This window comes from Balaenoptera physalus (assembly GCF_965194825.1).
Source record: "Balaenoptera physalus genome assembly, chromosome: 7".
In the NCBI taxonomy this organism is placed as follows: Eukaryota; Metazoa; Chordata; class Mammalia; order Artiodactyla; family Balaenopteridae; genus Balaenoptera; species Balaenoptera physalus.
In genome coordinates, this window is record NC_138886.1 from 13,043,841 (window position 1) to 13,056,770 (window position 12,930).

A 12,930-nucleotide genomic window follows, 5' to 3' on the forward strand; every position below is an offset into this window, starting at 1 on the left:
GTGGTGCAGAGGGATAAGGCTTTGGGCTAGGTTTAAATCCCAGCCCCACCGCTATCTACCCGCTGGGCTTTGCCTAGGTCTCTCCACTTCTCTGAGACTCAATTTCCCCATCTGTAAAACAGGGTTCATTGAACCTTCTTCACAGGGTTGCTTAAGGGTTGAATCTGCAAGTGGTTGCAAACACCCAGCTAGACTTCCGCATGGCAGGCACGCTGTCAGCCCTGTTTCGTTTCCGGAATGAAACAGCGGTGGGGAGAGAGCCTGGTGGTTGGAGTCGGGTCTTCCCGGGGCAGCGTGCCGAGCCACCTCTGCACACACACACACACACACACACACACACACACACACACACACACCCCACTAACCCCAGTCTCTCACCCACAGGGATGTGCCTGCAGGCCTTCGTGGAGGCTTTCTTTTACCTGGCCCAGAGGAAGTTCAAGATGCTGCCACGCCACGAGCAGGTAGCCTCGCTGATTGACCTGTGTGAATACCACCTGTCCCTGCTGGACGAAAAGCGCCTGGTGTGCGGCCGGAGCGCCACATCGGGGGGCCGGCCCCCTCACAGTGGCACCCCGCAGGAGGCCACCCCCGCAGCCCAGCTGGCTGAGGGCCGTCCCCCGCCCTGCACAAACGGTGCCCTCAAGCTCTCCCATTCCAGACACGCTCTGTCCTGAGGGCTGCTGTGTCCTCCCAGAAGAAGACTGAGCCCTTCCGAGCCCAAGAGACCCCCAGGCTTCCTGCCGGGGGGAGAGATGGCAGGATGCTGAGAATTCCCACCTGAGATTCCCCCTAATCGTCTCCGTGTTCTGCTAAGCTGCACTTGCAGAGGCTGCCTGATTCTCAACCGCCCTCCTCCCAGCACCTCTTGGTGGCCCACCTGCTTGCGAGCCATCAGCGGACATATGATATCCAAAACGTGACAGATGGCCTCTTCTATTCTGGGCTCATGGGAAGCCACAGCCGGGGATAAAACCGCTGGGTTTGGGAAAGGGGGCACCAACAACCCCAAGACGGAGAGCTGCGGAGAAGAAAGAACTTGAGGCAGCCGAGCCTGGGGTCTGCTGAGGCCCCGCCCGAAGAGAATACGGTTAGAGCCCAGGGACATCATGTGTATCTCCTACCACCCATTCTGTGAAAATGAAGTGGAAACACCCAGGAGGCCTGCGCGACTCTCCCACCGCAATCATGTGCTACGTGGGTGTGGTTAACAGACCGACCTCGTTGATTTCATGAGCTTGCCTGTTGCTGCAGTGTTCCATGTGTTATTCATTAAGATATGGTTAACTAAGAGGTAACTGAGGAAGGCTCCTGAAGTCTCAGAGCTGGCAGGAGCCTCTGAGATCCATTTGTTTGACCTTGACCCCGAAGCAGGAGTCCCCCCAGTCACGTGGCCTGTGATTGGAGCCCTCCATGGGTGGGGCGATCACCAAGTGTGCCCAGAGTGTGCAGGGTGCCCTGGAGGGGAGGAGGGGGCTTCAGAGGGAAGGAAAGTCAGACCTGCGTAAGGATCAGAGTGAGCGGGGGCTTGATGTCAGGAGCCGGGCAGAGGGGAGCCGTGCTCTCGCATCCACGAGACCCTTTCCCTGTCTCCCTCCGTGTCCCCAGGCAGCCCCCGCTCAGAGGGGAAGATTCAGAGGCAGCCAAAGGTAGCATTTTGGAAAATGGCCCCAGGCAAGTCAGGGTCCAGGACCTGCTGACCACAGGCAGACAAGAGACTGCCCTTGTACAGCCAAGGTCTCCAGAGTGTTGTTGGATTTGGGGTTAATGTGGCCCTTTCCAGAGGGTCCTCGTTATAGGACCCTGGGGGCCCTGGACGGAGCTGACCATCAGGCTCTGAGTGAGGAGGATGAAGGGTCTTTGAAGGCATTAATTAGCATGGTGCCTGGCACACAGTAGGACTCAGAAAATGCTCACAAATGTAGGGCCAGGGGGAAAGTCATTGGTGGCAGAGGTGTGTCCTAGACCAGCACAGACGTCTTCCTTCTGCTTTTCTCTTCTTCTTCCTCCTCACATCCTTCCCTGTCTCTGATCCCAGTGCCCTTCACCCCAACCGGTGGGAGCAGTTGCCTCAAGGTCCAGCATAGAGCCTGGTACGTCGTAGGTACTCAAAAAGTGTTGAAATGAATGGCTTGGAATCACCCTCCTAGGAATATTTTTCAACCCAAAGGGAAAGTTGTTCATCCAAGATCCCTCCAACTGTTGGCAAGTTATTTTGGGGGAGTGGGGCTCTGTTAACCCTTGCCTGACCTTCCTCCCGCCCAGAAGCCCATTCTCTCAAGCAGTAAAGCCTGCCTGCCCCCGGCAGGGTGGCTCCCATGCAATGCCCCCATCCCGCTGCCTCTCCCCTCCTGCTCCTGGGGACCCAGGGCAGACCCAAGGCCACAGCCCTTCCCCAGCCCAGAGGGCCCCAGCATTACCCGAGCCCTGCAGAGCCCATGCTGGGCTGTTAGGTGACAGGAGACTCTGTCTTTCTATAAAGAAAATAAACATCTCTGTTTTCCCAGCAAAAAGCAAGCCAGGTGGCCTCCCTTCCAAAGGTGGGAGGGGCAGGAGGAACCCAATGGGCATTAGAGGTGCCATCAGCCCGTTTTCCAGTCATCTGGGGCAGTTTCGTGACGCTGTTCCCATTTTCAGAGGGAAAACAAGGCCTGGGAGGCCACGTGGTAAGTCAGGCCTTGGTCCAGGTCTGTCGGTCGACTCCAGAGCCCCATCCCCTCTGTGTCCCCGGGTGAGTGTGAATCCAGCTCCAAACACAGACCACTGGTGGGTCCTCCCTGCTCTGGGGCTGCCCGGGGTCCCCCAGGGCTCTGCACACTGTCACAGCATCTGGTGTCATGGGCTGGGGCCATCAGTGTTCCTAAACGGTCCACTGAGAGGAAATGAGTTAGAAGAGCCTGTGCACTCTCCCGGGCCCGGTAGCCGCGCGAATGGATGGCACAGCGAACAACCCAAGTACATGTAACCCTGCACGCTTGTTAGCAGCTGGGTGCAGCAAAGCGTCTTTTAGACAAAGTTCTAACTTTATACCATTTCTTGAAGTTGATTTCCCGAAAGCATTCACTTGCCAGAATGGGGTGCGATCATCAGGTTCCAAACCAACCAAGCACACTGAATTTTTTAGAAAAAAAAAAAATGTATCAATAGGCTGAATTCCAGCCACATTGTTTGGGGTGATATGTGAACATCAGCTCCCAGGATGAGGACCGTTCTCTTCCCACCCCTGGTGTGTCATCTGGAGGCAGGTTGCTGGGTGGCCCCCCCCCAGGGTCACTGTCTAGAAGGAGTCCCTCCAGGGCAGACAGGGCCTGAGAAGCCCCACGGCCCTCGGTGAGCACTGGGGAAACGAGGCTGCCATTTTACAGGAGGCCAGTCAGTGACAGAGCGGGCCCTATTTTCTCAACGCCGTTGAGCAGGAAGAATCAGGGGCTGCTCCATTATTAGAGTGAGTGAGAGGAGACTTCCCCCGCCGCTTCGTGCCTAATAGGAAGTCCCACTGGGTTTATCCCCTTTGGTAATTGGCTGCTCGTTGTGTAGGGTGTAATTGAAGTGATCGCAAAAGCAGGGGTTTCCTTCCTCCTGGAAGAGAGATGCTCCGTGGGGATCTGGGTCCCTGTGCTCTGCCCATGGGGTCAGCCCATCCCTGAGAAGGGCCCTCGGGCTCCATCCCGGCCTCTCCTCCCCCGTCCTCTCCTGCCCTTCCTCCCCCTCCTGCTGGTGCCCCCACACACAGTCCAGCCACACCGACCCTGTCACAGTTCACCGGCTGAGTGCCTGCAGGGCCGGCACCCAGAGTGGCTTCAATGAACGGATGAGATCAGGCTCGGTCCGTTCCAGCTTGGGCTGCGTGCATCCCCGGGCCACTGCCCGCCTCCGTCCTCTCCTGCCGTGCCTGCCGTGCCCCTTCTGGTGTACCCGGAAAGCATCCTTCCCCCTTCAGTGCTGGCCTTGCCTGCTCCCCTCCTTCCTGCCTCCCAGGGGATGTGCTTGGCTTCTCTGCTGTTACGGTCAGGAGCTCTGTCCCCACAGCCTGGTCAGAACGGGGCTTGTAAAGGCGATTTGGATTCGGTGCATCTGTTGGCAGTGCTGGTCCCAACAGGCCCCTCCCCATGTGCGGAGGCAGGGCCTCCTGGAGACAGGAGCCTCCATCCCCAAACTCCTGGGTCCCTCTTCTTTGTCCTCCATCCACTCTCCCAGCTCAGACCCCATCATCTCTTGGCTGCACTGCATCAGTCTTCTGCCTCTTAACCCCCTCAACCATCTTCTGTCCCTATCAGCCCAGGGAGGACTCTGAGGACCACAGAGGTGAGCGCACAACCCCCCAGTTCAGTCAACCCTCTCTCTTCCCAGGTAAAGCCCAGGCTCCCTGGCCCGGCATTCAAGTCCCCTCGTGACCCAATCCCCTCCTGCCTTTCCACCCTAAATCCACGCTCAGCCCCCAGCCCTCAGGAGCTGCCTCTGTGCTCCCTCCCAACAGCCCCTTTGTGTCTGTTGCTACCACTCGGGAGAGAATGTGCCGGTTCCCACCCCCGTGGGAGGGCCACGGGGCCCGGATCTGCTCCGTGCTCTCCCGCCTTTGCTGTCCCCTCTGCTGGGCCCTCCCTCTGTCCAGTGGAAACTTACTTATCTTTCAAGGCCCAGCTCAAGTGTCCCCACTGCCATCCCCCCAACCGTGAACCTCCCCCTCCTTCTACTTGTGAGAACCCGGAAAGTCCTTTGTTATCACACTTGTGCTGTGGTGTCATGGCGTTCGTTCCCACCAAGCAGTGAGCTCTTCCACGGTCAGGCAGGTGCTGATTCACGCTGGCCCCTCGGGCACCGAGCCGGGGCCCTACCGGTGCTGGTTGGGACTGTTCAGAGGGCCCCGCCGAGGAGACTGAGCTACAACACTGGTTCTCCCCAGCCCCCTGCGGATGCCCTGACGGTTTGATCTGTGAACATGTCCGTGTCCCGGGACCCCAGCGGACAGTGGTTCCTCTGACCCTGGGCAGTCTCTCCGTGTTCCTTGGTGCCCGGGCTCTGGTCTGGGCTGCGTCCCCCATGGGCACCGCCGTCTGGGAGACTGAGGGCCACCGGACTGGATCAAGCCCACCGCGGCTCCTCCATCGGGCATCCAGCCTGTCTCTCCAGCCCCGCGGCATCTGTGGGGGGTTGGTTAGTTCAGAGCAGATAATCCTGATGTGAATGTAGTCAGTCAGGGTGAGTAGGACCAGGTTGGGGAGGAGCCTAGACATTGGAATGGTGTTCCGTGCCTTTCTAGAATCAACTCCCCTTCCCACGTGAGTGTACCATCTGTTTGACGCTTCACAGTTTGCAAAGTACTTTTACCTCCATCCTCCCAACGACCCCACAAAGGATGAGGATTCTCATCACCCTCTTTTCATAGCTGGGGGCACTGATGCCCAGGAGGTCAGGTGACTTGCCCAAGGCCTCCCAGCTGGTGAAAGGCAGAGCCCAGCCCCCAACGCCTTGCTCCTTTCTCGGCCCCATAACTGCTCTCATAACGGCGCCTCAATGTTCCTACAGCCCAGCAGGGAGAGGGTTTTGGCCCCATTTCACAGACGCAGAAACCCACGTCTGAGAGAGGCTAGGTGATGGCTCAGGTGGTCCTGGGGCTTAGCTTGGGGCAGTCCCACCTGCTCTTTCGCACTGAGCTCTAGGGGCTCCGGGTTCCTGAGCTGCACCGGGGGTGATAGCTCCTCTCTCACTTTGTCTCTGGGAACAGAAGACAACAGATGGAAAGCATAATACACGTGAAAGCATTTTGTAAACCCAAATGCTGCTGGAATGCCGTGTTATCTTCAGACTGGCTTCTGGTTTCCTGCAAAGTGTAGAGGGATGAAGGGAAAAGGTTCCTCCTGGAATGTTCTAATCCATCAGGACAAATGAAGCCAGAACAGTCAGTTCCCCTCCCTCTCCACCCCGCTTCATCCTCACATAGTTGAAGACATTCACGGGGTGAAAAATGGTTTCCGCTGCTCCTCTGACACCTGGAATTTGCCTTGTGATTGGCAGGATATTACTCCAAAATAGCTTAATTTTTTTTCATTTCTTGATTAATGCCCTAAACTCTTCGGTCCCAGCCTTGAGAACTGGCTTGACTGGCTGGCATTTGAGCCCCTTCCCTCAAAACTCAGAAATGATGAGATCTCGCTCAGTGGCTGAGAGCTGCCCTTCTCTCCAAGTGAGGCAAACTCACCCTGATTGGTAATTTTGCCAATCTCCTACCGAGTTTGACAGATATGGGAGAAATTTTCCCATACGGTATATGAATTTCTCCCTCATGAAATATGTTCGAGTTTTTTTTTTCCTGTTCCAGGGGCAAAGGAGCTTTGCAGAACAGGCAATATATTCAATTACCTCCATCTCTAGTAACCAGAAGTCTTGATTTTTCTATAACTAGGAAACCCACACAGCATCCTGCTTATACATGCATGTGTGCATACACACACACACACACACACACACACACACACACACACACTGAGCACCATTGAGCTTTGGTATAAAATGGCAAAATTGCTTCTGAGCCTTATTTAGAGAGCAGAGGAAAGAGGGTCTTTGCAGCCCTGGGGTAACATAACACGCTCACCAGGAGGCTTACAAGTAGAACATTTCCTCCGACACGAAGGCATTTGCTAAGATTTCAACTAGGGCGGTAGTTTTGGGCCACAGGAACATTGCCCGCCCCTCACCATGTCCCTCCAGCCCCCTCCCAGGCTGCAGAAGCAAGCAAGGCAAGGAGCTGGGAGATGAAAAGAGTCAGCAGGAGTATTTCCCTTCAGGACTTCTTGCATCAGAACGGGGAAAACGAGAATCCCAGCAGAGGCCCTGAGCGCTGTGGGAAGAGTGAGCGTCTTTGGCTGGGTCTGTCGCTCTCTAGCTATGTGATCATGGCCATGGACCAGTGATTCCACCCCCTGCCCTCTTCCTCTCCTGCACAGTGGAGATGGGGTCGTAACCAATGTAAAGAGCCTGGCACCAGGAAGTGTCTTAATAAATGTCCTTTGAGAAAAGGACCTGTCTCGATATGCTTGAACTAGACAGATGCCAGAGATCACTCCCGCCCACGTGGATGGCCCTGACAGGCCAGGCTCCTCCAGGTCTGGTGGATGGCCCCACGTGCTTGTCCCTCCTCCCTGCTGCTGCTGGACTGCAGCTTCTGCTTCTTAAAAGCCTTTAACAATTCTTTATTAAATTTTCATGGCGCATAAAGTCGAGGTTCTGTTACTTGGCCTCAGTTGTCTTGGTAACTTCGTAAAATGCAATAATAAAACAGAGCTGAGTGTCTCTGCACGCAGGCCCCACATAGAAACGGCTGCAAAGTACTGCAAAGTACCGACGATTTCTTCTGCGTGATAATTAGCGACAGCAAATCCAGCAGGGTGGGCAGGGCTTGTTCATTTGGGGTCAGCTGGGGAGAAAGGGGATCCTCCTAATTTTTTTCTCCTCTAATGGCTAATGTTTGGCTGGGGAGCTAAATATTGCCTCAAGGAACCTGTGACATCCTGGGGGAGATGGAGGAAGGAGTTTGGAAAAGCCCCCAACCCTTGATCCACTGGGGACAGTCTCCCTGAGGGAGGGAGTGACGTGCCCCTAGAGCCTGGCCACCTGGTAGAGACTCTGGCGGCGCGCCTGCCCTGGGGGAGAAGGTGGCTCCTTCCAACTTTGTGTGGGCGGCAGCCACTGCCCACAGCGCCAGGCTGGATAGGGGTGTGTCGCAAGCTCAGCCCCCATGGGGAGGCTCAGGGTAGGGCAGCTCCCTGGAGAACTTAGTGGTTCAAGCTGCTCCAAAGAGGCCACCTGGTGCTGCTGACACACACACCTGGTGGCCCTGTCCTGGCGCCAGCCCTGCCCTTGACCCTTTGGGGGTAGCCTATGTCTGCTCTGAACATTTCTCAGCCTGTGGACCACCCGGTGGAAAGAGAAAGGCAGATGGCCTTGAGTTATAAATAAATGGGATCCCTGCCCCTTGGAAACCACCACCCAATGGCATCAGAGAGGCGTCATTTCCCACAGCCCCTCCACAGTGGGGGGCCACTCAGGCAGGCTCTGTCACCCCCGGGAACTCCTTTGTTCTTTGGACCCCTCGGGTTCTCCATTTTGTGAAACATTCAGATCCTACACGTTCTTTGTGCTCCGACTCTGTGCCAGCCCCTTGGTCTTAGACGCCTGTGCCCGCAGGTCATGGCTCGGCCGTGCAGTAAGAGCTGCCACCCTGCTCCCTGCTGAAGAAACCCAGGTTTGTCACCCACGGTCCCCGCACCAGGTGCGGAGGCTGCCCCAGCAGCCTGGGAGGTTAGCACTGCCTTGGTCCATGGCAACCAGGCCAGGCATGCCTTCCAGTGGTCTTTCCATGCAGCTGCCTCCCACAGAAGCCCTGGGCATCTGGTGGTGCCCCTAAGGGCTCAGACCGCACTCTGTCTTTAACCCAAGCAGCTCCAGCTTTATCTCTAAGTAATGCGCTTTGTTATTAACATTCTATCCTCGGCCATAGCATTTCCAACCCGTCAGTTTCACACATGGGACACTGCAAGCCCAGAGAGGGGAAGGGCCCGGCCCGAATGCCCAGCACGTTAGGGCTGTGAGCTCAGGCCTCCTCGGCAAAGGGGTCTGAAGAGCAGAAGCCAGGGCCAGCTTCTAGTTCAGGGTTTTAAACTAGATTCCATGGTGCCCGAGAGCAGCTCGGCTGTTCCGTTTTTGTTTGTTTCTTTCTTTTCTGTTGTTTTGGTTGTTGTTCTGTTTTATATATTGCGGTTGCATGTAAGGAAATAGCTTCAAATGCCGTCATCATCATCATCACTTCCAATTTTTTACCTGCGGCAAAACTGGGGGCCTGGGAGAAGTAACTTGTTTGAAGTCATGACCACAGCAGCCTCCTTCCCCGGCCGCCTGAGCCCAGCCGTGGCTCCTGGCAGACGTGCATAGTGCCGGCAACAGTGACAGTCAGGGCGGGTTCCCCCCAGGGCCCGAGGCAGGAGCTGGACCGTCCTCTCTCACCCCCCATAGAATGGTTGTGGGGACCTCGGAGGCCGGTGCTGGGCTCGTTTCTCACTTGGCCCCAGTCGTCAGGCAGGAGCCATGTGATCTGCTCAGACACTCAACCTCAGGCGCTCCTCCCCAGGCGCTTACATAGCTGTGCTTCAAGCCATTTCCAGGGCCAGTGGCTGTGGCATCACTGACGGTGCTGGAGAAAAATACAGCCCAGACTGGCAGGTCAGAAGTCTGTGGGCATGGCCCAGACGCCAGCTGCAAGCAGCCACTTACTTGAAGACTCATGTGTTAGCTTTAAAAGTCCTGTAAATATTGCTTTGGGCTCCATATTATATCCATATTTTAGTCAGGATGCTGACTTACGTGATACTGAGCTAAACCCCCAAATCACCGCGGCTGAACACCCCTGTGGTTTACTTCTTGCCTGTGCAAATCTGACGGGGCCAGGGGGCTCTCCAGGGTGACACTCCGCCACGCAGGGTCCCGGCTGCTTCCTGCCTGGGCTCCTTCTCCCCAAGGACGGCTTCCCAGTTGCCTCCAAAAGGAAGAGAAGACGGGAGGACTGCAGGAGTGGGTTGTTCAGGGAGAGGTGACTTCACCTCCACCCACATGCCCTTGGCCAGAATCTGGTCACCTGGCCCCAACCTGAGTGCAGGGGATACTGGGAGATGTGTTCTTCCTGTACATCCAAGTCGAAAAAATGAAATGGGACTTGGTGAATACATGTTACCTTTTTGCCTCAATTCATATTTGTTTTACTATAAAAATGCTTCAATCTTTAAATAAAATTGCTGCTCCAAGAAAGTAACTGTGTTTCTCTTACAGCTGCACAGAGCATGTCACCCCTACCACATACTCTCCACTTGAGAAGCACAATGTGATGGGGGCCACATGGGTTTCCTAAGACTCCAGAGTCAGGGGATTCTGGGAATATCTTGTATCTTCCCACTAAGAATTCCAGTCCTAAGCTCTGTGGCTTGGCTGCAGCTCAGCTCCAAGCTCCTTGGGGAGCCTTCCCATCCCCTGGAAAGCCCAGTCCAAAGCAGGTCACTGACGTTTCCCCTTGAGGAGGATTGGGGCCAGGACTGGAGAACAGATGAGGAGCCCAGACAGAGTGTGTGCCCTTCCCAGGCTGGAGCAGAGCACACAGCCCAAGGCGCTGGCGTCTTCAGGCCTAGAGACAGGTGGTCTGGCCACGCCAGCTCTAGCTATAGGTCTGCTGAGGAGGTCGGCCATGCACAAAGCAGCCTCAGTGCGGGGAATCGAGCGGCATCAGGGCTCCTCTGGTAGCTGGTGGAAGCCGTGTCACAACACAGGGTGATCTGGTGGGGGAATGTAACCACATTCCTCATTCACATTCCCTGAGCACATACAACGGCCAGACCATGCCAGGCACATTACATGTGTTAGTTCATTTAGTCTGAGAAGCATGCTCGGGAAATGGATACTCTTACTATCTCCCCATTTTACAGATGAGGAAACTGAGGTTCAAAACTGAGATGAAGTGACTTGGCTTAGAAATGCCAAAGCCAATTTGGGATCCCGGCCTCGTGGAGATGGGATCTCACTCCAGACGGTTCTCCTCTGTGCTGCCGCGATGGGCCCCCCTTGGAAGGGCAGGTGAGTCCTGCCAACAGAGGCGGCTGAGAACATGTGGAAGTGGGAGACTCTGGGGAGACCTTGAGTAGCACCACATCAGCAGACACTACTCTGAAAAGCCCTGACGTGTAATAAAAAAGGCCTCGCCAGTCTCTGCTTCCTGGAAGCCACCCCAACCCAGCCAGGTTTACAGAACAGGAAGACTTGGGAATTGCTCAGCTGGGCAGCAAAGTGATGGCGGTGGCGGGGGGAACCTAGGAGGCCAGGTTCCCATAACTGGGACAGGAGTGTGCCAGGCAGTGTGGGCAAGGGCGGCCAGTGGTGAAAACGGTGTCCATGTGTGGAGGACCAGCTTTGTCCCAGGCCCCAGAGTCACCCTGGCCATTGGGTGATATCACTCCCCTTTTACAGCTGGGAAAACTTAGGTCTGGAGAAGCTTCTCACCTTGCCTAAGGCCGCAGTAGCCTGCCCTCCGCCAGCCCACAGGCCACCAGAGAGACTCTGAGGTTGACAGCAGGGAGAGGGAAGCAGCTGCCCCCGTTATCACAAGGTCAAAACGTCCCAGGACTCCAGCCACCCCTGTGGGTGCCACCAGCGTCACGACACCCGGAACGTCTGCCCCGACCCGGGCTCCCGGTCCAGAAATGACACTCTTGTTTCAGCCCTTTCTCTGTGCTCACACGCTGTGTGTCAAGTGGCACCTGACAGGCTGGGGAGGGACAGGAGCCCCCTTACGGCCGAGGGGGGCCCTGAGTGCAGGTGCAAAGCGCCCTTTGCTTCCTAGTCAGGAAACGTTCACGCACATTCCACACTCTTTACTTGATAAAATATGGAAGGATATTAGACATTTTACAGGGGTTTCCTTTATTGAAAAAAAGCTTTTAAAGAGTTTTGATTCTTATAATGTAACTGGAAAATTCACGTTCATGGAAGTTCATTCCCCAAGGACATGGTAAAATGAGCCTCCGCTGCATGGGAATCACACTCAGCCACCTGGGCTTCTTGTGGTTGCTGTAGTTTTTTTCTTTTTCTTTTTTTTAATGTTGTGTTAGTTTCAGGTGCACAGCAAAGTGATTCAGTTATACACACACACACACACACACATATATCTATTCTTTTTCAGATTCTTTTTCATTACAGGTTATTATAAGATATAGAATATAGTTCCCTGTGCTCTACAGTAGGTCCTTGTTTATTTTATAGATTGTTGTGTGTATCTGTTAATCCCAAACTCCTAATTTATCCCTTCCCCCCACCTTTTGCCCTTTGGTAACCATAAGTTTGTTTTCTATGTCTGTGAGTCTATTTCTGTTTTGAAAATAAGTTCATTTGTACCATTTTTTTAGATTCCACATATAAGTGATATTTGTCTTTCTGTGTCTGACTTACTTCACTTAGTATGATAATCTCTAGGTCCATCCATGTTGCTGCAAATGGCATTATTCCATTCTTTTTTATGGCCAAGTAATATTCCATTGTATATATGTACCACATCTTCTTTATCCATTCATCTATCGATGGACATTTAGGTTGCTCCCATGTCTTGGCTATTGAAAATAGTGCTGCTATGAAAATTGGGATGCATGCATCTTTTCAAATTAGAGTTTTCTCCCGATATATGCCCAAGAGTTAGGATTGCTGGATCATATGGTAACTCTATTTTTAGTTTTTTAAGGAAACTCCATAATGTTCTCTATAGTGGCTTGCAATAATTTTTTAAAAATATGTAGTCGAGATACACACATATATAAATGCCCATATGATATTAATGCATATATATATAATGACTAAAACAAATAAAAACAGCACAAAAAGATGTACAGTGACAAGTAATCTCCCTTTCACCCCTGTGCTTCAATTCTCCAGTCTGTCCCCAGAGGCAGCTATAGTTTCTGGGTTTTGTGTGTTCCTTTCAAAGACAGTCTGTACACATACATGAATTCTTACATATGTGTGTATCCACTAACCGGCACTCTACTTTTCACTTAACGCTGTTTCTGGGAGGTTGTTGCGGGATATGTACGTGTCAGCTGGCCTCAGATTTTTAATGGCACCATTGTCATGACATTATGCGATGCACTATAATGACTTAGAATATTTTCGTTTACTTAAATGGCCCCCAGTTGATGCATTTAGTTTGTTTCCAGTTTTCTCTTACTACATAAGTGCCGCAGGGATTGTTCTTGTACATGTATCTTTATGCACAGGTATGAGTACATCCTACAGGTCAAATTACTAGGTCAAAGGGTATATGCATTTTAAATTGCAATCAATATTGCCAAATTGCCCTCCCAAGAGACCACACCAATTTTCAGTCCCACCAACAGTGTGTGAGAG

The 12,930-nt window shown here is 53.7% G+C and overlaps 1 protein-coding gene across 6 annotated transcripts in view; it reads left to right on the forward strand.

Annotated features, from left to right (window-relative positions):
* Positions 1–2,188, forward strand: part of TTLL11 (tubulin tyrosine ligase like 11) — a 255,910-nt gene extending 253,722 nt beyond the window's left edge. For all 6 annotated transcript variants that reach the window (XM_082467860.1, XM_082467861.1, XM_082467865.1 and 3 more), the window contains one exon: positions 385–2,188. In XM_082467860.1, coding sequence (XP_082323986.1) covers positions 385–677 — 293 coding nt within the window. In that variant the 3' untranslated portion in view covers positions 678–2,188. The remainder of the gene's footprint in view (positions 1–384) is intronic.
* The last annotated feature ends 10,742 nt before the right edge of the window (positions 2,189–12,930 follow it).